This window comes from Rhea pennata, chromosome 29 (assembly GCF_028389875.1).
Source record: "Rhea pennata isolate bPtePen1 chromosome 29, bPtePen1.pri, whole genome shotgun sequence".
Lineage (NCBI taxonomy): Eukaryota > Metazoa > Chordata > Aves > Rheiformes > Rheidae > Rhea > Rhea pennata.
In genome coordinates, this window is record NC_084691.1 from 3,381,864 (window position 1) to 3,407,857 (window position 25,994).

Sequence of the window (25,994 nt, forward strand, 5' to 3'; positions counted from 1 at the left end):
CTGGCATTCCTCAGTATCCATGACGCTGGAGCCCACCCTGCAGTTTTTTACTCTGTCTTCGCTCTTATCTCTGCACACTGCTCAAGTGGATGCAGAATCTCCTATTTCTAAGGGATTGCTGAAAGACGATAAGGTCCAGGCAGAACAAATGATCTGTCCCAGGCCCTGCACAGAGAGCAATGGTTCTGCTGTTGCGTTACTTCTGTCTGGCTTTGGTGCTGGGCTGTGTTTGGTCTCCAAAGTTATCCTTGTCCGGTGGGCAGGAAGCATCGTGCTGTGTCTGGTTTTCAGTCAGTCCCTGGGAACTGTGGGTTGCTTTTAGGGGATCTGCAAAAGATAACTGAGAACAACAAGCTTCCAGGCTCTGCAAGGCCCTATCTTTCTGCAGAATTTAGAATATTTTTGATGACCTGTAAATTTAAATGTTGAAAACCACTGGTGTGGTTTGACCGCTTTCTCAGGAGACCTTGAATCATGTCCCTGGTCAACTGTAGACTTGTTCTGTGATTTGAATGAGTCATTTAATTTATCCCACGCTGGGTTCCCTATTTGTAAATGTTCAAGAAATAAATCTGCTAGTGATTGTGGAATGTCTCAACCTTGCCAATGAAGGCATGTAACTACTTGGATGGGGATATTGTCTGGGCAATGGTAAATATTCTAGTAAGTTGTAAAGTGACCTGAGATGCTGTTGAATGAGCAGACATCTACTTCCCTTGGAGTCAGCCAAATGTAGCCACCTCCGTGTAAACTTGCCACCAGCAAATGACTGGTGTAAGGGCAGCAAGAAGAAGAAACAAAAGGCTTTGAGATGTGTACAAATGCTTTAGCAAAAACAGACAGCAAAAAGCCCTTTCTTTTGTTCTTATGATTGCCACAGCAATTAGGTGAAAATTTTCCTGGGCTGGACTGAGATATGACATAGCTGTTTCTGCCTCTTGTTAGAGGAACGAAACACCTGACCTGAAATAAATTTTGTTTAACTTCATGTTTTCCTTCTGTTTGGAAGGTCTCTAGTCTAAAGCACACTTGCACAGGGAAAACTCTTAGAAAATATGAAGAGCACATTACTGAAAATGTAGAAATTAAATGCTTTCTTTCTTTCTTTCTTTCTTTCTTTTTTTTTTTCCCCTTCCGGAAGCTTTCCCCGCCTCTGGCTGAGAACATCCCTAATTCAGTGCATATGAAGTGACATCCTGACGGCAGCGCTGCGACTCAGTGGAGCCTTTTCCTCCAGGCATGCAAGGGTTGAGTAGCTTTTCCTGTATTCCTGCCCATGTGTTTTTCCTTCATTAGGCTTTGGGTACGATGATGTTGTTCGAGATCGCTGGTGTCTAAGCCATCTATTGCATTTGAACTGGATGATGATGATGTTGACATTCAAATCCCTGTTTGATTTCCTAAACTTGGCTGGAGACATGGCGGTGACTCAACGAGCGTGTTATCTGAACATGTGCACTTGGGACTTGGGCATTTTGCTGACTTAACGAATCTCTGCCTGTCAAGTGCGGCTGGGAATGTGAAACTTTATGATCGTGTCGTACTGCCTACAGACAAAAAAACATAACCACGTATTTGGTAATCCAAAGGGAGGCAAGGGAAGAACTAAATCCCTTGTTAAATGTGTGCGCGTCTGTGAGTGCGCATATATGTAATTATATCTCTAATAGTTATAAACCTAGAGCACCTTCCTGAACCTTGCGGTATGGCAGGGAACGGTGGCATGCACTTTGATTAATCAAAAGTGGAACGTGTTCGCAGCTTGGATCGGCGGAGACTGGGTTGCCAGGTCTCGCTTGCTATTCGCCGCTCCCTGAGACGAGATGCTGTTCGCCTTTTCCTGTTGCAGAGATGACTGTTGTGTTCTGGCCCGGAGAGGTGCTCAAATGTTTGTCAAGTCTTTTGGATAATGTTTGCAGTGATGCTTGTGTTAATATTTCAAAACCACCCAAGCGAGTTAGGAGTTTGTCCCAGTGGGGGCAACTAAGAGATAAAGTCTTGCCGAAGACCAACAAGCCATGTGGGACTTCCTCAGGCCACAGGTTTAGTGTGTATTTAAACTATACTGCACAGCTACCAAAGCCCCAGTTCAGCCCACTTCTTTTGTTTCACAGTGACTGCGGTATTATTACATATATTTTTTAGGTGGATTTATTTCCTGGTCTGCTTCCCCACACGTTCACGAATGCCGTGCTGGTGCCGTGGAGGCAGGTGCGGATGAGCAGCTTGCAGAGGGAAAGTCGTGTTTTCCAATGGCATTGCCAATTTAAATGCACATTAAGCTGTGGCCTGGGTGCCCAAGGCGCTTTTGAAAACGGGTATCTGGGCAACATTTTTAGAGGTATTTAAACATCTGAAGACACCAAGAGTTGCTAGTGTGGATTTTCAAGCTTTGAAAAAGCTTGTTAGACGGCTATCAGCACAGTTAGATGCCTAAATAACCAGAAAGATTTTTGGACTTCCAAATGTTTGTCAGTAAAAATGTAAAAAATGAAAAAGTGGGTGTTATTTGTTAACCAGGCTTCTATAAAACAAAGGGACAAATGCATGATGTTTCATGGCGTTGTGGTTGCAAGTCTATCTCATAAACTAATTCTTTATCATCAAGGCGTCAAAACTACAGTATTTGAATAAGCTTAGAGAGGTTATCTATCCATATTCTTGAAAGAGGCTCAAGACATCTTACAAGTGAATCTGTCTGCAAATAATACATTTACGTAGTGTGTTCTCTAACTCTTCTCATGGTCAGTTATTTCTTGAAGCCTTCAGAAAATCCTAAAGGAATTTGCCATCTGTGATATTTGTTGCATTTCTTTGCCGGTGCAGAGGCCAGCGCATCATGAAGACTCCAGGACTGACTCCCAGAAAAGCTTTGGTTCAACAACAAAAGAAATTCCTAGCACCAACCACTGCCATGGGAACAGCTGAAACATCTTTCTGGTAAAGTTTCATTTATCAAAAAGGTGCAGAGCCTCATCAAAATACAATTTGCTGAGCCCTGGCTCTAGATTGAGAAACTACTTCTCAAAGCCAAAGGCAATTTTCCACGTTAAAAAGAAGACTTAGGGTGTAACATAGGTGTGTTTTGGGAATTGTGAAAGCCATGCTACAATTTGGCATGAATGGCAGTGCTTGTCTGCCATGGGGTTCTGGAGTGAAAGATCAAAATAAAGATAAACATAAGCAGGGAAACCAACCACAGTGGATGAAAGGTTAAAAAAGACTAGTATTTCATGGGGAGACTGTTCATACACCACAGAAGTATAAGACAAGTTTGGTAGACACTGCTGTATCTTTTTAAAATTCTCTTCTGCATTATAGGGTGTGTTGCTGGGTAGGGTCAATGTTTGGCAAATTGAAGATGAAAATCTGTAAACCACGCCAAGCTGATGAAGACAATAACTGTCTCCTCCTTCACGCCCATGCACACCCAGCCCACCTCCAGAAACAGATAAAAGGGAGCATCTACTGCCCTCAAGTCAGAGGGACTCACTTTCCTTCTCTCTGTACTCATCTGCTGTAGCACAACTGCGTTGATCTTCTCTTTTTGGTTTTTGGCTCTACTTAGAAGAAACAGTCATGTCTCGGCAGTCTGTCTGTAGAAGCTTTGGAGGTGGGAGTAGAAGGGGCTACAGCTCTTGCTCTGCCATCGGTGGTGGCTTTGGAGGAGGTGGCAGCAGAAGCAGGACGAGCTACAGTTCATACTCCACATCCAGGGGATTTGGAGGTGGTGGAGGACGTTGTGGAGGATTTAGCAGCAGGAGCCTCCATAATATAGGCAGCAGTGGAAGGATTGCCATGGGTGGATGTTATGGCGGCTATGGAGGCTATGGAGGCTATGGAGGCAGAATTGGCTTTGGTGGTGGCTTTGGAGGACTAGGTGGTGGAGGAGGAATGGGTGGCTTTGGTGGAGGACTAGGTGGTGGAGGAGGACTGGGTGGCTTTGGTGGAGGACTGGGTGGCTTAGGTGGAGGAATGGGTGGTGGAGGAATAGGTGGCTTTGGTGGCCCTGGATTCCCTGGAGGCATCCATCCGGTGCAGGTTGACCAAAGCCTGCTGCAGCCAGTTCGTGTTGAGATTGACCCTCAGATCCAGCAAGTGAAAAACCAGGAGAAGGAACAGATCAAGACTCTTAACAATCAGTTTGCCTCCTTCATTGATAAGGTGAGAGGATGGGATTATTGTGTCTAATTAAAATTTGGAGGAACATTTGTGTGCTGCAGAAATGTTGTCCTTTGCAGCTAAATATCAGTTGTTTAGAAAGCTTGAGAATAGTGTTTTATTTAGTACTGCCAGGGAAAAGATGAGACTCATTCTTCCATACGAGATCAAGGCTGTATCTTCAGAATTTTATTCTAGACTGTTGTACTAGGCTCAGTTAATGGACTATTCTTGCAAGCAGGTTAAATGCCTCCATGTAGCTATACATTTCATGGACAAACTTAGACTTCTGTGGTCTTCCCTTTCCAGATACCTTCCTCCTTAATGTTAAGTATTCACTAATACAATTTTGTTCTATCTGTTTAAATATTTATTTTTTTTAGAGTAAAAAATAGTGTAATATTTTTACACTGATGGCTTTGGAAATATATTTGGAGTTGGTGCTACTTTTAAAAGCTCCTTTGACTTGAATGTGTCTTATAAAATCCTTCCTTTTCTTGATTTTGCAATTTGCTCTACAGTAGAGAAGTTTCAGAATGTTTGCTGATCTCACACCATCATGCAAAGGAGAATCGGCACCCTTTTAATGCGATGAAACGGGTGCCTTGGCTGCTGCTGCTGTTCTGCCTGTGACGGTGAATACTCCCATGTGTTGGTTTCAGGTTCGCTTCCTGGAGCAACAGAACAAGGTCCTCTCCACCAAGTGGGAGCTCCTGCAACAGCAAGGGCCTTCTGGGCCAAGGAAGAACCTCGATGTCATCTTTGAAAATTACATCCAGAACTTGAGGAGGCAGCTGGACTCAATCTTGGCACAGAGGGGACAACTGGAATCAGAACTGCAGAACATGCAGCAATATGTTGAAGATTACAAAACCAAGTAAGTGCCGTGAGAGTAACACAGAAAACAACTCAAGCAGTTGACAATGGTAGTCTTTATCTCCCAAGTATTTTTTCTTCACATGCATGCTTTTTATTGCAGTTATGGACATCACTCTTTCAGTCTAAATATTTTCTCTTCATTTTGGTTTAATGGCCTTAGGTAGAAAAGTTCAGGAATCTCAACTGTATTTTTACTCTCCATAGGTATGAGGAAGAGATCAACAGGCGCACTGCTGCCGAGAATGAGTTTGTAGTACTCAAGAAGGTGAGTCACACACACTACACAACTGGCACTTGAATACTAGGCTTTATCTGTGCTTCCAGGGGATTCCCTTTGAAAGGGAACTCCAAGGGAGTTTGCAGGATTGGCGAGCTACTACTGGAGTGCTTTTTTCTTCCTGCAACTGAACAGCACTGTGTTACCCTCAGCAGAGACCACAGTTTCTGCTGTCCTGAAGGATTTCCAAAAAGAAATGAGACTATTTTCTGATCTTTCCTTTAGGATGTGGACTGTGCCTATATGACTAAAGTAGAGTTGGAAGCAAAGGTGGGAGCTCTGACAGATGAAATCAACTTCCTGAGGTGCATCTACGAGGAGGTGAGGAGCTTTCTCTTCCCCTTAGGTAGCTGGGACTCTGATGAAGCAATTTCCTTCAAGAGGAAATATTGAGGCTGATTTGGGTCCTTGGTAGGCTTACTTAGAGAGCAATACGGTGTTTTGCAATTGCTAATTTGTGTCTGCTCTTATTTCGATGCTTTGCAGGAGTTGTCTCAGATGCAGACAATCAGCCGGGACCTGTCTGTGGTGGTGTCTATGGATAACAGCAGGCACCTGGATCTGGACAGCATCATTGAGGAAGTCCGACGCCAGTATGAACAGATTGCTCAGAGCAGCAGAGCTGAGGCTGAGGCTTGGTACCAGAGCCAGGTGAGTTCTGAAGGAGCTGAGGAAACCTGGTTGATGGCTGCTAGACTTTGCAGACGGTTTAGGACAAAATGAGAGATCCCAAAGGGAATATCTTTAATCTAGTGGCACAGACATCCATGCAAGGAAATCTCAGAAGGAAGTGTGTTGCACTTGAGGGACCTGACTGGTTTTTCAAGGAGTGCAAGATACAATCCTATTGAGCTGCACATCAACATCATACTGACCATTGTCATAAGTGATGGTAGTGGCATGTGAACAGTCAAACTGTTGATAAATGTTGTCTACATGCTAGGAATATTTCATTAAGGCTGTGCTTTGTCTTGGTGCCATCAGTATGAACAGCTGCAGAGCACCGCTGGAAGGCATGGGGACAGCCTCCGCAACACCAAGATAGAGATCCAAGAGCTGACCCGCAACATCCAGAGGCTGCGGGCCGAAATCGAGAATGTGAAGAAGCAGGTAAGGCTTCCTGAGCACCTCATTGGGTACTGACATCAGGTTGTGTCCCAGAGGAGCAGCCTGGCTGGCCAGGATGGTGTGACGGAAACATAGTCACTGAAATGCAATGCTTCTGGAGGACCTTGCTTGTTCCTACCTCTTTCCCATCCACTTTGTGCCTTGGGGACTGCTCCAGTGCAGGGCGTGTGGATGGGGACTGAGAGACCACCTTCGTTCTTTCACAGAACCAGCAGCTGCAGGCCGCCATTGCTGAGGCAGAGGAGCGGGGCGAGATGGCCCTCAAGGATGCCAGGATCAAACTGGAAGAGCTGGAATCCGCCCTGCAGAAAGACAAGGAGGAGTTGGCTCGCTTGCTGAAGGAATACCAGGAGCTGTTGAATGTTAAGATTGCATTGGATGTTGAGATTGCCATGTACAGGAAGCTGCTGGAGGGAGAGGAGAGCAGGTAAGCCCTTGACCCGTGAATATCTGAGAGGGGTATTGTTATCTGTGCTAGACTCCTTGAGTTTTGCAGCTGTTTTCTACCTTCAGCATGGGTTTTCTGATTAAAAGGGGTAAACTATCTACTTGTCTTTTGGATTACGTTGGCAGGGGAAGGCCAGAATTGATAACTGGCCTACTGTTCACTACCCACGGTACAACCATGGCTTTGTTAGGTGCTAATTTTCTGATGAACCTTAAGTCTGGAAGAAACTCCATGTGAAGGAATATTGCCACTGCCTCCTCTCATTAAATAACGTAGTGATGGCAAAGTGGGTGATTAAGGCTGGAAAGGGAACAAAAGACCAACTATGAAACCTTGTAAAAGGGTTATAGAACTTCTCAGGCTGACACCACATAGGAAATAACGTTTGGTAATCTCCCTTCACAGGTTGTGTGGAGATGGCATGTCCAACGTGAATGTCTGTAAGTATCTGCATTCGTTCAGTAACGAGATAGCGGTGGGCTGTGTCACCTAGGCCTTCCATTCTACCATGGTACAACCTGTAATCTGTGCTTCTCTTCCAGCTGTGGTAGGCAGGACCAGCATCTCTGGAGGCAGAGGAATCGTAGGAGGCGGCTTTGGAGGCGGCAGCGGCATAGGAGGAGGCTTTGGAGGTGGAAGCGGCATAGGAGGAGGCTTCGGAGTTGGAAGCATGGGAGGAGGTGTATGTGGAATAGGAGGAGGTTACGGAGGTGGAAGCGCTGGAGGCAGCTGTGTAATAGGAGGAGGAATGCAGAGTGGTGGTGGCTTCTCTTCTGGAAGTGGAAGATTGTGCGGCTCTGGAGGAGGTGGCAGCTTTGGCTCCAGTGGAGGATCCTCCTCTGTGCGGAGATGTGTCACAACCTCCGTCAAATCTTCAGGAGTAAGATTCTGAGCCCCGAAGTCAGCTCAGAAAACAAAAGAAGCATCTCCTATCTTCTCCCGGCAGTAGCACAGCCTCCTTAAATCCACCTCTGGTATCCTGCCATGAAACAAACTGTGTCCGCCATGGCCCTCCACGCACCAGCTTGTCTTCCTGGCTTGTGCCCAGGAAGGCAGTCTCGTGGCCAGGCCATGCCCCCTTAGCAGTCCTGGCAAGCTGCTGGCTAGCCCCAAGCCCAGTGACAACATGAGTCCGAGCAAAGAAAAGTCTCGCTTGTGGATACCCAGACCGGAGAGCTGATTTACAGGAGGGAAACGCTCTGCCTTTCTTGCTGTGTTGTACATTTCTGGCTGCCTGGTGGCAAACGTGTATAAAAGTCCTCTTTGCTCCTTTTCCCTCGTGTTGCTTCCTAGATGGCCGTATCTCTGGGCTGCTTCAGCACGTAGTAGTACATCCTGCTTCTTCCATTCGCTAGCCTTAGGGGCCATGGCAGGTGTGGGGAAAGCGGGTCTCCATCCTCGGCAGAGCTGGGGAGCGAGCAACTACTCTGCAGATGGCCGGAGGGATTAATTGTCCTGGGGTGGAGCAACTGGGCAGCTTAACTCACATGATAGCACCAGGAGCTTGCTCTAGGGCAGTGGCTGCCACTTCCACCGCTCCTTGCTCTGTGACACCTGCTAACGCCTGATGCACACATGGCCTTTTTCTAGCACGCTCTTTCTCAAGCTTGCTCTTCAGTGTTAGGCTCTCTGTGACATGGACCAGGATGTACTGTGCCCACCTCCCTTCCTCTTCACTCCATGGTATGTCCTACTTCCTCGGGCTGTTGCCATTCTCAATAAATTGCAGAGAACATACGTGATGTCTGTGTGTCGTTGTTTTACAAGTCACTGCTACGCAAGCGGGTTTTGCCTTGGGAAGCCGCTCGAGGGCAAACCCTGGGATGTTCTTCTGTTCAACGCTGTCATGTTGTGATGGTGTTAGGAGGGAACAGGGAGGGTGTGTGGAGTGAGCTAGGCAAGCGCGTAGGCACTGGTGATGCCTCTTGACTCTTATCAGTCGCTTTAATGCCCGAATGCAGAAAATTATGGGCGCTGTGCAGGAGCGCTTTCAGTGTGTCATGGCTGCCCCAGTGGAGATTCAAAGATGTGGGTGACGGCAATTGTCAGGGGTAGGGAGGGAGCAGGCAAGAGATCAGTCTGCTCTTGTCAGGTCTTCTGAGCTTCCTGCATCAGGGTGGGCTTTCCTTAGTGTCAGGAGAAGGTGGCCATGGCAGAAGCAGGAGAAGGTGGCCATGGCAGAAGTGCTGTGGGCAGTGGTGACAGGGCACCTTTCCTGCAGCTACCTGGAAGCATCCAGGAAGCATGGCTGGAGCGCAGGCAGCTTTCCACGGGCACACAAGAAGGCTTTGGCCGTATCACAGGCAGGCTGCAAAGCCCGGCACTCTACACGCTCCCCGAGTGCTTGTGGGGCACCGACTCATCCTCCCCCGTGTTGACTGGCAGTGGGAACACAAGGAGCTGGGAGGGGACGGGTCACGGCAGCATCCTCGCTCAGGTACCCATGAGCCGACTCTGAGAAGTCACCTAAGTCCCCAAAAGGTTTTTCTTCACTTGGAGAGCAGGTGAGAGAGAGTTTTGGTCTGGCTCCAGGAGGCTGCCTGGGAGCAGGATGCGAGCGGAGCATCTTTGATCCGGGCTGTGCTTCAGCTCTTCCACCACAAGACGAGATCAAAGAGACGCAAACCGCTTTCTGCACTGGTTCGGGACTCCCACAGCAAACTGCTGTGAGCTGCCAGTATCCCCACGGGAGGTCGGGAAGCTGTGGCCCTAAGAAGAGGAGCAGGCAAGGCTGCACGCACTTGCCAAGGGGAAAGGTGCCGAGGCTCTTGGAAGAGGGCCTTCTGCTCGCTTCTAAGGGCAGCAGAGCAGTGCCAGGGCTGGGAAGCCTGGCTTTCCTTGGCCAGAACAGGCGAGCATGAGAAGGCTGGACCTTCCAGAAGAGGGGCTTGTGCCAAGAGTGCTTTGGGGTTTGGCTCAGGGGAAGAGTCAACTGCTTTGGTTCTTAAAAGAAACAGGCCTAATATTTAGCCTTAAAACGTGAAGTACACTCTTGTGGGATTGCTGTGAGGAATGACTGTGGCGTCCTCACCTCTGCTGCCTTTGAGTCTCTTGCCAGATTTGCTTTGCTGTGTGTGACCTGAAGTTGCAGCCTGGCTTGGTCTGCCAAAGCTGCTTTTTCTGCAGAATTTCGTTTTGCCCAGCGCTGATTCTTTTGCTGTGCACAGCTCCTTCATCAAAGATCTGAAGGGATGGCTGGAGCCCTGGCTGTCTGTTGAGTTTTACTTGGAGGCGGCTGATGCGACTACAGGTTGAAAGTAATCTGCTAATCTTCTCTGAAGATGGCACAGTGTCTCAACGTGTGTGTGTAGAACATGGTCAGCATCCAGGTATTTGGCTGACTCAGCAAATCTTCCCCCCAGTGATGGCACTGCCATGTGGGATGTTACAACCAGCTCACTTTGCCTACTGAGGAAAGCAGCCACTGTGTGTTTGGCAATCTGGAGGGAGGCCAAGAGAGGCGGCAGCCTTGTTTTTCTGTTGAAACCTCTGAGCTGCCCACATCTGGATAACCGTCGTGGGTTCCTCTCTCTGCTCTCCTGTTCCCCTTTCTCTGAAGCCACTGTGGTATCTAGTGACTTCTGGCTCACTGACTGTCCGTGGCATTATGTTTGTGGTTGCTCCAATGGCTTTTGCAAGTTATTCTCTGGGTTAGGTTGTCCAAGATGTTAAACATCTGTGGCTAAAGGCTGATACTTTGCGATATTTTCGAGCAGAATTTAGTTGCATCAAACTCATGGGAGATTTTGAAAATTCCTAATGAACATATATGTTCACAGGTATTTTTTGAATACCCTTATATATCTGCTTATTATTGTTTTAAATCTTTTGAAGAGCTGTAATGTGTATTTCCACTATCACTTATTGGTTTTTAGGGTTGCTAAGTACTACAGGAAATGCAAGGGAAGTTACTGCTTGATTCATGCATATAACTTAAAGATATGCCTAATTAATAATATTCAGCTGGAGGATACCTGCAGAATGTCTTTTAAATAGCGTTTATAGACCTCTGCCTTTAACTGTTGCCTAAATCTGTTTTTTTCAGAACATTGTGCATCACTATCATTCTGTACTTTGGGCCCTAACTGGTGCCTTATGAATAATTATTTAGAAGCTCATATACATCCAATGAAAAAAAGGGATTATTTCATGTCAGAGACTTTCTACAGAATACCGTTCTATAGTATGTCCCTTATGCAGCACAGTATTTGTAAATAAGGAAATACTCAATGCCTTAGAAGCTGAAATAGTTCCATTTCTTAACATTTTTTTCTCTTTAGTTGTCTCATCTTTAGAAATAACCAGGTAAATATGCAGTCTGCAACATTCATCTGAGCAGCAGGAACTTCCCATACCACGAATAATTCATCTGTCTTTCCAATTCTTATCTCTCTGTCCCCATCATCATCACCATAGCAGTTGTCCAAAGTATCCTTTCAGTCTTCTGCAGATAGTCATTCCCCATCACCATCGCAAAAGCACAGAGCAGGATCATTCATGTTGCCTTGTTCATTCTGCTCCTGTGTTGTCCAAGGTCCCCGGTAGTCAATTATCAAAGAATCTGGGAGATACAGTTGGAGGGAATTTAATCCACCTGGAGAGGACACTCCCATCCAAAGTGACGCTACGCATATTCCAAGGAGTGGTAGTTCCATTCTAGGAGAAGAATATGCTGATTTTCTTCAAACTTTGTTGTCATGAATTCCCATTCAAGATTGGGAAACCTTTTCTAAAGTGCCAAAGGCAGTTTTACACACAGAGAGAAGATTTAGGGTGTGTGTAAAGAATTGTGAAAGCCATATTATAGCTGGGATTTCATCAAAAACTTCTCCTTTCAGTAGCGCTTCGAATAGAAAGATCTGGATCTGGAACTATTGGGAACCATTAATAAAGACTAGAAAGCCAGTGGGGGGCTGCAGAGAAGCACATCGTTGTAAAAGATGGTTTCCAAGATGTCATAAAGATACAAGAGTCCACTTAGTCATTGAGACCTGTTTCAATGTTCTTGGTGTTTTATTCCCTTCTATATTGCAGGGTGTGTCTCTAGGCAGGCCCAAATATGGTAAAGCTACATTGAAAATCTGTCAACAACACCATGCTGATGAAAATAATAAATTGGTTTTCACCTTCACGCCCATGCACACCCAGCCCACCTCCAGAAACAGATAAAAGGGAGTGCCTGAAGCTGTGAAGTCAGAGAAGACTGTGCACACTTCTCTCTGCGCTCATCTCCCTGCTGTTCAGCTCTGCTGATCTTTCATCTCTTCTTATTTTCGGCTCTACTTAGAAGAAACAGCCATGTCTCGGCAGTCTGTCTGTAGAAGCTTTGGAGGTGGGAGTAGAAGGGGCTACAGCTCTTGCTCTGCCATCGGTGGTGGCTTTGGAGGAGGTGGCAGCAGAAGCAGGACGAGCTACAGTTCATACTCCACATCCAGGGGATTTGGAGGTGGTGGAGGACGTTGTGGAGGATTTAGCAGCAGGAGCCTCCATAATATAGGCAGCAGTGGAAGGATTGCCATGGGTGGATGTTATGGCGGCTATGGAGGCTATGGAGGCTATGGAGGCAGAATTGGCTTTGGTGGTGGCTTTGGAGGACTAGGTGGTGGAGGAGGAATGGGTGGCTTTGGTGGAGGACTAGGTGGTGGAGGAGGAATGGGTGGCTTTGGTGGAGGACTGGGTGGCTTAGGTGGAGGAATGGGTGGTGGAGGAATAGGTGGCTTTGGTGGCCCTGGATTCCCTGGAGGCATCCATCCGGTGCAGGTTGACCAAAGCCTGCTGCGGCCAGTCCACGTTGAGATTGACCCTCAGATCCAACAAGTGAAAAACCAGGAGAAGGAACAGATCAAGACTCTTAACAATCAGTTTGCCTCCTTCATTGATAAGGTGAGAATTTAGGACCATGCTTGTCTGCTGACAGACCCTTTCAACTTTCCTGTGTTATGGAAAGGGATTTTTTTTCTCACCAACAGGTACTTGTTAAAATTAGCAAGATTGATGGCTTAGTAAGAGTTTATTATTAAGGTCTTATTAAGTACTACTGAACAATAGACAAAGCTGCATGTTAATATAAGATTAAAGGCAATATCTGGAGGACATGCTGAAGATTCTCTTGCCCAGGCATCTCTTCAGCTTAATGCGTGGAAGTTCCAGTGATTCAGGGTTAAGTCATCATGGTATAATTAGTTATCCTACCCATGTCTTGCTACTGTACTTTCCTTTCTGACAAAAATTTCTTCTCATGGAGTTGATCCTATAAAAATTTAAGTGTTAAATATCTTTCTGGCAATCCTGAATTAATTTCATTTCAAAGAGAAACCAAAGAAATTTGGTTCAGATTTCCTTGTAGGAGAATATATATGTAGTTAGACAAAAATTTGTTGACTTCTTGACTCCAGGACTGTAAAAAAATAGCCATGTCAGAAAACAAACAAAATCCCATGTGATGGAAACTGGGGGTGCTATTTTCATATTGGCAACTGCTAAATGTACCAAAGTGAAAAGTTCAGAATAAGTTGTACTTTAATAATGCTTATGAAACTTATCGACTTCTGGACCTTGGATAAACATTTGAATCAGCTGCAATTCTGTTGTGCATTTGAGAAATGATTCCCTTAGCTGCCCAAGTAAGCACGATGCTGGAGGACTGCCACGTCTCCCAAGATCTCAAGGTGAATATCTTAAACTCTCCTTGGTGGGCTTTCAGGTTCGCTTCCTGGAGCAACAGAACAAGGTCCTCTCCACCAAGTGGGAGCTCCTGCAACAGCAAGGGCCTTCTGGGCCAAGGAAGAACCTCGATGTCATCTTTGAAAACTACATCCAGAACTTGAGGAGGAAGCTAGAGTCTCTTCTGGGACAGAGGGGACAGCTGGAGTCTGAACTGCAGAGCATGCGGCAATACGTTGAGGATTACAAGACCAAGTAAGTGCAGTGACCGAATATGGAAGAAGTAACCACCAAGGCCGGAGAGCTAAGCCAGCTCTGAGATTTCAGCACTGACTTCCCTTTGCTCTGGGGGACAGAGGTTTCTAGGGTGGGCGGTTTGACTGGTTGACTGGTGAGCAGTGCAGCAGACTCAGCCTGTCTTTTGCCCTTCAACAGGTATGAAGAAGAAATCAACAGGCGCACGGCTGCTGAGAATGAGTTTGTGGTGCTCAAGAAGGTGAGTCACGGGGGCACCACGAGTGTGTGCGTGTGTGTGTATACGGTGTGTGTGGGGGGGTACAGGTTGTAAAGGCATTGGAAGGAGGCAGTATGAGGAAGGGCAGCTTCCAACAGGAGGCCCTGGCTGCCAGCAGCTCTCCAGGGCTTGGAGGAAAAGGTTCTTTACCTGCGTGATCTTTCCTTTAGGATGTGGACTGTGCCTACATGACCAAAGTAGAGTTGGAAGCAAAGGTGGGAGCTCTGACTGATGAAATCAACTTCCTGAGGTGCATCTACGAGGAGGTAAGGAGCTCCTCTGGCCTTCCCCTTGGATGGCCAGAGTTCTAATGAGACATGTTCTGACCAGAGGCTCTGAAGTTTGACTACAGGCCCATGTGCTTTTAGTCTGGAGAGCCACTTGGGCTCCCTGTAGCTGCTGCTCTCTTCTGACCGCCTCAGAAGTTCAAGTTTATTCCCATCTTGGTTGCAGGAACTGTCTCAGATGCAGACAATCAGCCGGGACCTGTCTGTGGTTGTGTCTATGGATAACAGCAGGCACCTGGATCTGGAAAGCATCATTGAGGAAGTCCGACGCCAGTACGAACAGATTGCTCAGAACAGCAGGGCTGAGGCTGAGGCTTGGTACCAGAGCCGGGTAAGTTCTGAAGCAGCTGAGGAGGCTTGGATGCTCAGTATGGCTCGCTGTTTTCCTCACCATGCAGCAAGGAAACCTGTTGAGGTCTCAGTAGTTTGTGTCCCTCAAGAGTTGCTTTGTGTCTGTGCTGTCAGTATGAAGAGCTGCAGAGCACCGCTGGAAGGCATGGGGACAGCCTCCGCAACACCAAGATAGAGATCCAAGAGCTGACCCGCAACATCCAGAGGCTGCGAACCGAAATCGAGAACGTGAAGAAGCAGGTAAGGCTTCCTGAGCACCTCATTGGGTACTGACATCAGGTTGTGTCCCAGAGGAGCAGCCTGGCTGGCCAGGATGGTGTGACGGAAACATAGTCACTGAAATGCAATGCTTCTGGAGGACCTTGCTTGTTCCTACCTCTTTCCCATCCACTTTGTGCCTTGGGGACTGCTCCAGTGCAGGGCGTGTGGGTGGGGACTGAGAGACCACCTTCATTCTTTCACAGAACCAGCAGCTGCAGGCCGCCATTGCTGAGGCAGAGGAGCGGGGCGAGATGGCCCTCAAGGATGCCAGGATCAAACTGGAAGAGCTGGAATCCGCCCTGCAGAAAGACAAGGAGGAGTTGGCTCGCTTGCTGAAGGAATACCAGGAGCTGTTGAATGTTAAGATTGCATTGGATGTTGAGATTGCCATGTACAGGAAGCTGCTGGAGGGAGAGGAGAGCAGGTAAGCCCTTGACCCGTGAATATCTGAGAGGGGTATTGTTATCTGTGCTAGACTCCTTGAGTTTTGCAGCTGTTTTCTACCTTCAGCATGGGTTTTCTGATTAAAAGGGGTAAACTATCTACTTGTCTTTTGGATTACGTTGGCAGGGGAAGGCCAGAATTGATAACTGGCCTACTGTTCACTACCCACGGTACAACCATGGCTTTGTTAGGTGCTAATTTTCTGATGAACCTTAAGTCTGGAAGAAACTCCATGTGAAGGAATATTGCCACCGCCTCCTCTCATTAAATAACGTAGTGATGGCAAAGTGGGTGATTAAGGCTGGAAAGGGAACAAAAGACCAACTATGAAACCTTGTAAAAGGGTTATAGAACTTCTCAGGCTGACACCACATAGGAAATAACGTTTGGTAATCTCCCTTCACAGGTTGTGTGGAGATGGCATGTCCAACGTGAATGTCTGTAAGTATCTGCATTTGTTCAGTAGCGAGATAGCGGTGGGCTGTGTCACCTAGGCCTTCCATTCTACCATGGTACAACCTGTAATCTGTGCTTCTCTTCCAGCTGTGGTAGGCAGGACCAGCATCTCTGGAGGCAGAGGAATCGTAGGAGGCGGCTTTGGAGGCGGCAGCGGCATAGGAGGAGGCTTTGGAGGTGGAAGCGGCATAGGAGGAGGCTTCGGAGTTGGAAGCATGGGAGGAGGTGTATGTGGAATAGGAGGAGGTTACGGAGGTGGAAGCGCTGGAGGCAGCTGTGTAATAGGAGGAGGAATGCAGAGTGGTGGTGGCTTCTCTTCTGGAAGTGGAAGATTGTGCGGCTCTGGAGGAGGTGGCAGCTTTGGCTCCAGTGGAGGATCCTCCTCTGTGCGGAGATGTGTCACAACCTCCGTCAAATCTTCAGGAGTAAGATTCTGAGCCCCGAAGTCAGCTCAGAAAACAAAAGAAGCATCTCCTATCTTCTCCCGGCAGTAGCACAGCCTCCTTAAATCCACCTCTGGTATCCTGCCATGAAACAAACTGTGTCCGCCATGGCCCTCCACGCACCAGCTTGTCTTCCTGGCTTGTGCCCAGGAAGGCAGTCTCGTGGCCAGGCCATGCCCCCTTAGCAGTCCTGGCAAGCTGCTGGCTACCCCCAAGCCCAGTGACAACATGAGTCTGAGCAAAGAAAAGTCTCGCTTGTGGATACCCAGACCGGAGAGCTGATTTACAGGAGGGAAACGCTCTGCCTTTCTTGCTGTGTTGTACATTTCTGGCTGCCTGGTGGCAAACGTGTATAAAAGTCCTCTTTGCTCCTTTTCCCTCGTGTTGCTTCCTAGATGGCCGTATCTCTGGGCTGCTTCAGCACGTAGTAGTACATCCTGCTTCTTCCATTCGCTAGCCTTAGGGGCCATGGCAGGTGTGGGGAAAGCGGGTCTCCATCCTCGGCAGAGCTGGGGAGCGAGCAACTACTCTGCAGATGGCCAGAGGGATTAATTGTCCTGGGGTGGAGCAACTGGGCAGCTTAACTCACATGATAGCACCAGGAGCTTGCTCTAGGGCAGTGGCTGCCACTTCCACCGCTCCTTGCTCTGTGACACCTGCTAACGCCTGATGCACACATGGCCTTTTTCTAGCACGCTCTTTCTCAAGCTTGCTCTTCAGTGTTAGGCTCTCTGTGACATGGACCGGGATGTACTGTGCCCACCTCCCTTCCTCTTCACTCCATGGTATGTCCTACTTCCTCGGGCTGTTGCCATTCTCAATAAATTGCAGAGAACATACGTGATGTCTGTGTGTCGTTGTTTTACAAGTCACTGCTACGCAAGCTGGTTTTGCCTTGGGAAGCCGCTCGAGGGCAAACCCTGGGATGTTCTTCTGTTCAACGCTGTCATGTTGTGATGGTGTTAGGAGGGAACAGGGAGGGTGTGTGGAGTGAGCTAGGCAAGCGCGTAGGCACTGGTGATGCCTCTTGACTCTTATCAGTCGCTTTAATGCCCGAATGCAGAAAATTATGGGCGCTGTGCAGGAGCGCTTTCAGTGCGTCATGGCTGCCCCAGTGGAGATTCAAAGATGTGGGTGACGGCAATTGTCAGGGGTAGGGAGGGAGCAGGCAAGAGATCAGTCTGCTCTTGTCAGGTCTTCTGAGCTTCCTGCATCAGGGTGGGCTTTCCTTAGTGTCAGGAGAAGGTGGCCATGGCAGAAGCAGGAGAAGGTGGCCATGGCAGAAGTGCTGTGGGCAGTGGTGGCAGAGCACCTTTCCTGCAGCTACCTGGAAGCATCCAGGAAGCATGGCTGGAGCGCAGGCAGCTTTCCATGGGCACACAAGAAGGCTTTGGCCGTATCACAGGCAGGCTGCAAAGCCCGGCACTCTACACGCTCCCTGAGTGCTTGTGGGGCACCGACTCATCCTCCCCCGCGTTGACTGGCAGTGGGAACACAAGGAGCTGGGAGGGGACGGGTCACGGCAGCATCCTCGCTCAGGTACCCATGAGCCGACTCTGAGAAGTCACCTAAGTCCCCAAAAGGTTTTTCTTCACTTGGAGAGCAGGTGAGAGAGAGTTTTGGTCTGGCTCCAGGAGGCTGCCTGGGAGCAGGATGCGAGCGGAGCATCTTTGATCCGGGCTGTGCTTCAGCTCTTCCACCACAAGACGAGATCAAAGAGACGCAAACCGCTTTCTGCACTGGTTCGGGACTCCCACAGCAAACTGCTGTGAGCTGCCAGTATCCCCACGGGAGGTCGGGAAGCTGTGGCCCTAAGAAGAGGAGCAGGCAAGGCTGCATGCACTTGCCAAGGGGAAAGGTGCCGAGGCTCTTGGAAGAGGGCCTTCTGCTCGCTTCTAAGGGCAGCAGAGCAGTGCCAGGGCTGGGAAGCCTGGCTTTCCTTGGCCAGAACAGGCGAGCATGAGAAGGCTGGACCTTCCAGAAGAGGGGCTTGTGCCAAGAGTGCTTTGGGGTTTGGCTCAGGGGAAGAGTCAACTGCTTTGGTTCTTAAAAGAAACAGGCCTAATATTTAGCCTTAAAACATGAAGTACACTCTTGTGGGATTGCTGTGAGGAATGACTGTGGCGTCCTCACCTCTGCTGCCTTTGAGTCTCTTGCCAGATTTGCTTTGCTGTGTGTGACCTGAAGTTGCAGCCTGGCTTGGTCTGCCAAAGCTGCTTTTTCTGCAGAATTTCGTTTTGCCCAGCGTTGATTCTTTTGCTGTGCACAGCTCCTTCATCAAAGATCTGAAGGGATGGCTGGAGCCCTGGCTGTCTATCGAGTTTTACTTGGAGGAGACTGATGCGACTACGGGTTTGGAATAATCTCCAAATCTTGCCTGAAGACGTCAGACTGACTCAATCTGGGCGTCTTATCTGTGTGTGTAGAACATGGTCAGCATCCAGGTATTTGGCTGACTCAGCAAATCTTCCCCCCGGTGATGGCGCTGCCATGTGGGATGCTATGAGTGAGTTTATGAAGAAAATCATCCACCATGTGTTTGGCAATCTGGAGAGAGGCCAAGAGAAGAGGCAGCCTCGTTTTTCTACCGAGCTACCCTGCGCCTCCCAGGGACTTCACGTTTGGAGCGGGTGCACTGGACTGTAGAAGAACTGGTGCACGTAACCGTCTGTGCTGGCGATAACCGTCACCAGATAAGACCCTCTTAATTTAAGAAACTTTTGAAAGAGAAGGAGTCTCCTTTCCTCTGTAGAGATAGCTGCCCATTCCCCAGCTGCCACCTGCCACAGAGGGCTTGCCACCCACATCTGGATAACCCTCGTGGGTTCCTCTCTCTGCTCTCCTGGTCCCCTTTCTCTGAAGCCACTGTGGTATCTAGTGACTTCTGGCTCACTGACTGTCCGTGACATTTGTATTTGTGGTTGCTCCAATGGCTTTTGCAAGTGATTCTCTGAGTGAGGTTGTCCAAGACTTTAAACATCTGTGGCTAGAAGCCGATACTTTGTGGTACTTTCAGGCAATGTTTACTTCTCTTATGGGGCTTTTTGAAGAGCTAACAAACGGATATATTCACACTTGGTACTTAAAGACAGTATAACATTTTGGACTTCTGAAATGCTTAGATGGCTGTAAATATATTTGCTTTGAAATTTATCCATGATTTTTAGTAGCTAATCTCTAGGAAAAAAGATGAAATATGTATTTTTCTAAAGGTTCATATACATAACTAAAATGTATATTTGGCTAATAAGACCCACGAGATATTCTCAACATTTCTTACAGTGCACTTCCTACTTCATTGCTAGATAGCTTGAGCATGATATTGAGCATTATTTTTCAGTAGTTTTAAGCTGCAGCTGGTGTCCTAAAAATTCATTTTTCTACAGTGAATTTAGTCAGGAAGCCCCCAACCCCACTGAGACTCAACTAATTTTACTGTAAGGTGTCCTTGCCATAAATCTAAAACACACTTGATATACAGCAACAATCTTAACTGTAACTACTTAACAGAGCCTCAGAGATTCTTCCTCCTTTCATTTCTTACTTTTGGAAATGTTCAAATATGACAGACTCAGCTACATTCTTTACTTAAAAACCTAATTAAAAATATTATCTTAAAAAGTCATATCTCTGCTTGTATTTCTCTGCTGTTTGTCTGTCTGTCTCCAGTCATCATTACCACATCAAGTGCCCAAAGTGTCATTCCATTCCTCTGCAGGTTCGGCATTCCCTGTATCCATTGGAAAAGCATAAGGAAGGAGCTTGGCCATCCGTTGTCCTCTTGTTCATTGTGCTCCCATAGTGTTCGCAGTCCTGGCACTTGGTAAGCACAGACTCTGGGAGACGCATTCTACAGGAATTTGTTCTAGAAGAAGGAGGCACTCCCATCCCAAGTGATGGAGCTAAGCACCTCCTTACTGGATGAAAAAAAAGCTGACCCGTGTTAAATGTTAATGTTTGGCATTCTTGCTCTACATTGGAAAACTGCTTCCTGGAAAGCAATCAGCAGTTTTCCACATAAAAATGAGATTTGGGGTGTGTTTGGGGGAATTGTGAAATTCTCGTTGTCATTGCTTTTGACCAAAAGGCTTGCCTGACATTGTGCTTCAGTGCAAAAGATCCAGATCCAGATAAACTGAGAAATTGTTAGGAATGGACAGAAAGGTGGGAGGAGGGATGAACATGACTACATCAGTGTAAAAGACACATTTCTAGATGTCATAGAGATATGAGAGTCCACTTAGTCATTGAGACCTGTTTCACTGTTCTTGCTTTTTTATTGTCTTCTACATTGCAAAGTGTACTTCTGGGTGGAGTTAACATTTGGCAAAAAACTGTTAACCACATGAAGCTGATGAAGACAATAAATTTGCTTCCTTTTCACACCCATGTAGACCCAGCCCACCTCTTGAAATGGATAAAAGGGAATGCCTGAAGCTGTGGAGTCAGAGAAGACTGTGCACACTTCTCTCTGCGTTCATCCCTCTGCAGCACAGCTCTGTTGATCTTCCTTCTCTTCTCAACTCCACTTAGAAGAAACAACCATGTCTCGGCAGTCAATCTGTAGAAGCTTTGGAGTCGGAAGCAAAAGGGGATACAGCTCTTGCTCTGCCATCGGTGGTGGCTTTGGAGGAAGTGGGGGCAGAAGCAGAATCAGCTATAGCTCATTCTCCACATCCAGGGGAATTGGAGGTGGCGGACTTTGTGGAGGTTTTAGCAGCAGGAGCCTTCATAGCATGGGTGGAAGTGGAAGGATTTCCATGGGTGGCTCTTATGGCGGTGGATACGGATGTAGAATTGGTGGCTTTGGTGGAGGCTATGGAGGAGGAATTGGCAGCTTTGGAGGAGGTGTCATAGGTGGAGGAATGGGCAGCTTTGGTGGCTCCATGAGAGGGGGCCCTGGGTTCCCTGGAGGCATCCACCAAGTGCAGGTTGACTCAACCCTCCTGCGACCAGTCCACGTTGATATCGATCCTCAGATCCAACAAGTGAAGAACCAGGAGAAGGAACAGATCAAGACTCTTAACAATCAGTTTGCCTCTTTCATTGACAAGGTGAGAGGATGGAACTACATTTTCGGGGGGAATGGGGATACTCAGAAACTTTCCTGTGCTGCAGAGAGGGACATATTGTCCTTCTCAGCTCAATGTTGGCAAGTCTGGAAGGTTGTCAGTGATCTTCTCATTGAGTTCTCCTAAGGAAATGTGAAAATTTTACATCCACAGGAAAACCAAAGGACTTTTTCTACAGTCACCTGGTCCAAATGATTCCTTAGCTTTTATTGCTAGCATTCTCTGAGGAGTCAGGCCAAAGTGATCATGGTAGACTCAACTATCCTAAGTAGTTCTTTCCACTCTGTCATTTTTCAATGATACTTTCTTTTCCAGGAACTTATATTTTGAATGTATGAAGGAGTTTTCAATTTGTTCCTGACAGTGTTGGATTTTTTTCAGCTAAGTACAGACCAATGTTCTTTACCTTGTCTGCTCTGGGACAACATTGGTTGTAAACATGCTTCGCAGTCTTTTAAATATAACAGATATGTATTGAATACTCTTTGTGTCTGACATGTGGAATGTTATCTGATAGATACAAGCATCTGATTTCATTCTTTTGAAGGATTTGGAATAATATAATGCTTTTTCAAATTAATACAGGCCAAATGTTGTATCTTGGAAAAGTGTAAAATCCTAACCTTTCCTACAGATAATTAAAAAAACAGGAGCAATACCTTAAAAGAAGGGAGGAATCTTCCTATTGGAAGACTAGCTTTCAACCACGTAAGATTCTGTTGTGCATTTGAGAAATGATTCCCTTAGCTGCCCAAGTAAGCACGATGCTGGAGGACTGCCACGTCTCCCAAGATCTCAAGGTGAATATCTTAAACTCTCCTTGGTGGGCTTTCAGGTTCGCTTCCTGGAGCAACAGAACAAGGTCCTCTCCACCAAGTGGGAGCTCCTGCAACAGCAAGGGCCTTCTGGGCCAAGGAAGAACCTTGATGTCATCTTTGAAAACTACATCCAGAACTTGAGGAGGAAGCTAGAGTCTCTTCTGGGACAGAGGGGACAGCTGGAGTCTGAACTGCAGAGCATGCGGCAATACGTTGAGGATTACAAGACCAAGTAAGTGCAGTGACCGAATATGGAAGAAGTAACCACCAAGGCCGGAGAGCTAAGCCAGCTCTGAGATTTCAGCACTGACTTCCCTTTGCTCTGGGGGACAGAGGTTTCTAGGGTGGGCGGTTTGACTGGTTGACTGGTGAGCAGTGCAGCAGACTCAGCCTGTCTTTTGCCCTTCAACAGGTATGAAGAAGAAATCAACAGGCGCACGGCTGCTGAGAATGAGTTTGTGGTGCTCAAGAAGGTGAGTCACGGGGGCACCACGAGTGTGTGCGTGTGTGTGTGTACGGTGTGTGTGGGGGGGTACAGGTTGTAAAGGCATTGGAAGGAGGCAGTATGAGGAAGGGCAGCTTCCAACAGGAGGCCCTGGCTGCCAGCAGCTCTCCAGGGCTTGGAGGAAAAGGTTCTTTACCTGCGTGATCTTTCCTTTAGGATGTGGACTGTGCCTACATGACCAAAGTAGAGTTGGAAGCAAAGGTGGGAGCTCTGACTGATGAAATCAACTTCCTGAGGTGCATCTACGAGGAGGTAAGGAGCTCCTCTGGCCTTCCCCTTGGATGGTCAGAACAGGCCAATGAGGCATGTTCTGACCAGAGGCTCTGAAGTTTGACTACAGGCCCATGTGCTTTTAGTCTGGAGAGCCACTTGGGCTCCCTGTAGCTGCTGCTCTCTTCTGACCTCCTCAGAAGTTCAAGTTTATTCCCATCTTGGTTGCAGGAACTGTCTCAGATGCAGACAATCAGCCGGGACCTGTCTGTGGTTGTGTCTATGGATAACAGCAGGCACCTGGATCTGGAAAGCATCATTGAGGAAGTCCGACGCCAGTACGAACAGATTGCTCAGAACAGCAGGGCTGAGGCTGAGGCTTGGTACCAGAGCCGGGTAAGTTCTGAAGCAGCTGAGGAGGCTTGGATGCTCAGTATGGCTCGCTGTTTTCCTCACCATGCAGCAAGGAAACCTGTTGAGGTCTCAGTAGTTTGTGTCCCTCAAGAGTTGCTTTGTGTCTGTGCTGTCAGTATGAAGAGCTGCAGAGCACCGCTGGAAGGCATGGGGACAGCCTCCGCAACACCAAGATAGAGATCCAAGAGCTGACCCGCAACATCCAGAGGCTGCGAACCGAAATCGAGAACGTGAAGAAGCAGGTAAGGCTTCCTGAGCACCTCATTGGGTACTGACATCAGGTTGTGTCCCAGAGGAGCAGCCTGGCTGGCCAGGATGGTGTGACGGAAACATAGTCACTGAAATGCAATGCTTCTGGAGGACCTTGCTTGTTCCTACCTCTTTCCCATCCACTTTGTGCCTTGGGGACTGCTCCAGTGCAGGGCGTGTGGATGGGGACTGAGAGACCACCTTCGTTCTTTCACAGAACCAGCAGCTGCAGGCCGCCATTGCTGAGGCAGAGGAGCGGGGCGAGATGGCCCTCAAGGATGCCAGGAGGAAACTGGAAGAGCTGGAATGTGCTCTGCAGAAAGACAAGGAGGAGTTGGCTCGCTTGCTGAAGGAATACCAGGAGCTGTTGAACATCAAGATTGCACTGGATGTTGAGATTGCCATGTACAGGAAGCTGCTGGAGGGAGAGGAGAACAGGTGAGGTCTGATGTCATTGTAGCCTCACAGCGGAAATGTCACTCCTTAGCACAGACTTATATTTCATCATCTGCCACTACCCGTGTAAATCTGGACTCTGATTTGATCTTATTTTTTTTCCAAGTTTTTAGAACCAAAATAGAATCAAGGCCCTGATAGGAAATATGTCTCAGTTCTTTTGTCGAGGTTTAAAGGGAACAGAAAGTAAAAGCAGTACTAGGGAGAGTGTAGTGTAATTCTTAGCTGAAGTGCCTTCTGTTGCATCTGATCAATAACTTCTATTCCTTTCCCCACACAGGCTGTGTGCAGATAGCCTGTCCAACGTAAATGTCTGTAAGTATCTGTGCATTCTCTTCGTTGCAGAATAGCTTTTATGCTGGGTTTCATTAGGATTCCCAGGCTGCCATTTGATGAACAACGAGCCTGTGCTTCTCTTCCAGCTGTGGTAGGCAGAACCACCATTGCCGGAGGCCGAGCTGGAGGCTTTGGAGCCGGCAGTGGCATGGGAGGTGGAGTATGTGCAGTCGGAGGAGGAAGCATCGTGGGAGGCAGCTGTGGAGTGGGAGGAGGAATGCTCAGTGGTGGCTTCTCTTCTGGAAGTGGAAGAATGTGCACCGCTGGTGGCAGCAGCTTTGGTGTCAGTGGTGGATCCTCCTCTGTACGGAGATGTGTCACAACCACAACAGTCAAATCCTCAGGTGTGAAATACTGAGCCCTGATCTCAGTCCCTGGAAGGAAAGAAGCATCTCCCATCTTCAGCCAGTGGCACAGCCCCTCAAGTCCAGCCCCGGCATACCAGCAAAGAAATGAACTTTTCTCCTTATAGGTCACAGCTTAAATCACTCTTTCTCCTCCCTGAATGGACCTTTGTAGTAAAATACCATCCTGTTGACAGAGCCCAGCTCCTGTGTGAGCTTTATCAGTCTCCAGGGATGAAATGTTTACAGCTCCATTAAGAAATATCTTCCTTGCGGATGCCAGTCACCGGAGAGTTCGTCCAAGGGCCCTGCCTCTCTTGCTGTGTTGTACCTGCTGGCTGTTACGCCTTGGCTGCTGTGCTGGCTGAGTAGGAGCGTGTGTAAAACCGTTCTTTCCTTTCACTTCTTAAGGTCTCTTTTTGAATGGCCGTGTTTTCCCTGCAACTTTTTCATGTCCTGCATGTTGTCTACACACTTGTTTCAGCTATCTGAGGAATTCATGTAAGCAAAAGAAATGTTTTAACATCTCACAGTCAGATGTAGGAGTGAGGAACACCTCTCTGGAGAGAGCCGTCTTCCTCCGGGGAGTAATTCGGCAGCTTTAATATTTTAAAGATTTCCTTCCCTCTTCTCCTTTACATCTGGCATATGTATGGCCGTATTGAAAAATAGCGGGACATAATGCTTGCTTCCAAAATCTGTTACGTGAATCTTACTGCACTGTTGCTTTCTATCAATGCCCCATTTCCTCTGGATTCTTTCATTATCAATAAACTGCAAACGAGTCAAACAATATCTTTGTGTCATGGTATCATTTGCATTCCTTGAGGAGAAAATAAGTTTTGTTTTTTGGCACAAGGAATAGCAATGCGATGCTGTGGTGGAGAGGTCTATCCTACAGTGGAAATTACCGAATACAGATTTTCTGGCCCAACTCAGTCCAATGAGACTGTTAGGAAAACACGGGACCACACCATTTTACTTGGTTTGTTTCCTGGAGGTAGAATTATTTTGGGAGATCTTTTTTTTTTTTTTTTTTCTCAAGTGGTTGTGATATTGAAAAGGGAAATAGTCAGGTTTGGATCAGGTGGGTTTAAAACCCACTGAAATAGAATGACACTAATAAAAATAAGTAGTGCACAGGATCCGTGCACACCTGATCTCCAAGGGAATAAAGGGCCAGAGAGAAAAGCCTTGCTAGAGACATGCTCCTACTGCAAAGCACAGGTGGTGAGGTCTGTGGGCTGATCTCCTTGAGGAAGCATGAGGAGATATGGT

At 47.5% G+C, this 25,994-nt stretch overlaps 2 protein-coding genes across 2 annotated transcripts; both read left to right on the plus strand.

The window, feature by feature from the left end:
* Positions 1-3,579: 3,579 nt before the first annotated feature.
* LOC134152092 (keratin, type II cytoskeletal 6A-like) lies at positions 3,580-15,397 on the plus strand. The gene is made up of 16 exons (XM_062597164.1): positions 3,580-4,164; positions 4,824-5,038; positions 5,245-5,305; positions 5,543-5,638; positions 5,804-5,968; positions 6,302-6,427; positions 6,652-6,872; positions 7,299-7,333; positions 7,436-7,546; positions 12,487-12,776; positions 13,597-13,811; positions 13,992-14,052; positions 14,241-14,336; positions 14,524-14,688; positions 14,823-14,948; positions 15,173-15,397. The coding sequence occupies exons 1-16, from the start codon at positions 3,580-3,582 to the stop codon at positions 15,395-15,397; spliced, it is 2,793 nt and encodes a 930-aa protein (XP_062453148.1).
* Positions 15,398-20,856: 5,459 nt separating this feature from the next.
* On the plus strand, positions 20,857-24,730 carry LOC134152126 (keratin, type II cytoskeletal 6C-like). Its single transcript, XM_062597242.1, has 9 exons — positions 20,857-21,366; positions 22,220-22,434; positions 22,615-22,675; positions 22,864-22,959; positions 23,149-23,313; positions 23,448-23,573; positions 23,798-24,018; positions 24,317-24,351; positions 24,459-24,730. Exons 1-9 carry the CDS (start codon positions 20,857-20,859, stop codon positions 24,728-24,730), a joined length of 1,701 nt encoding a protein of 566 aa, XP_062453226.1.
* The last annotated feature ends 1,264 nt before the right edge of the window (positions 24,731-25,994 follow it).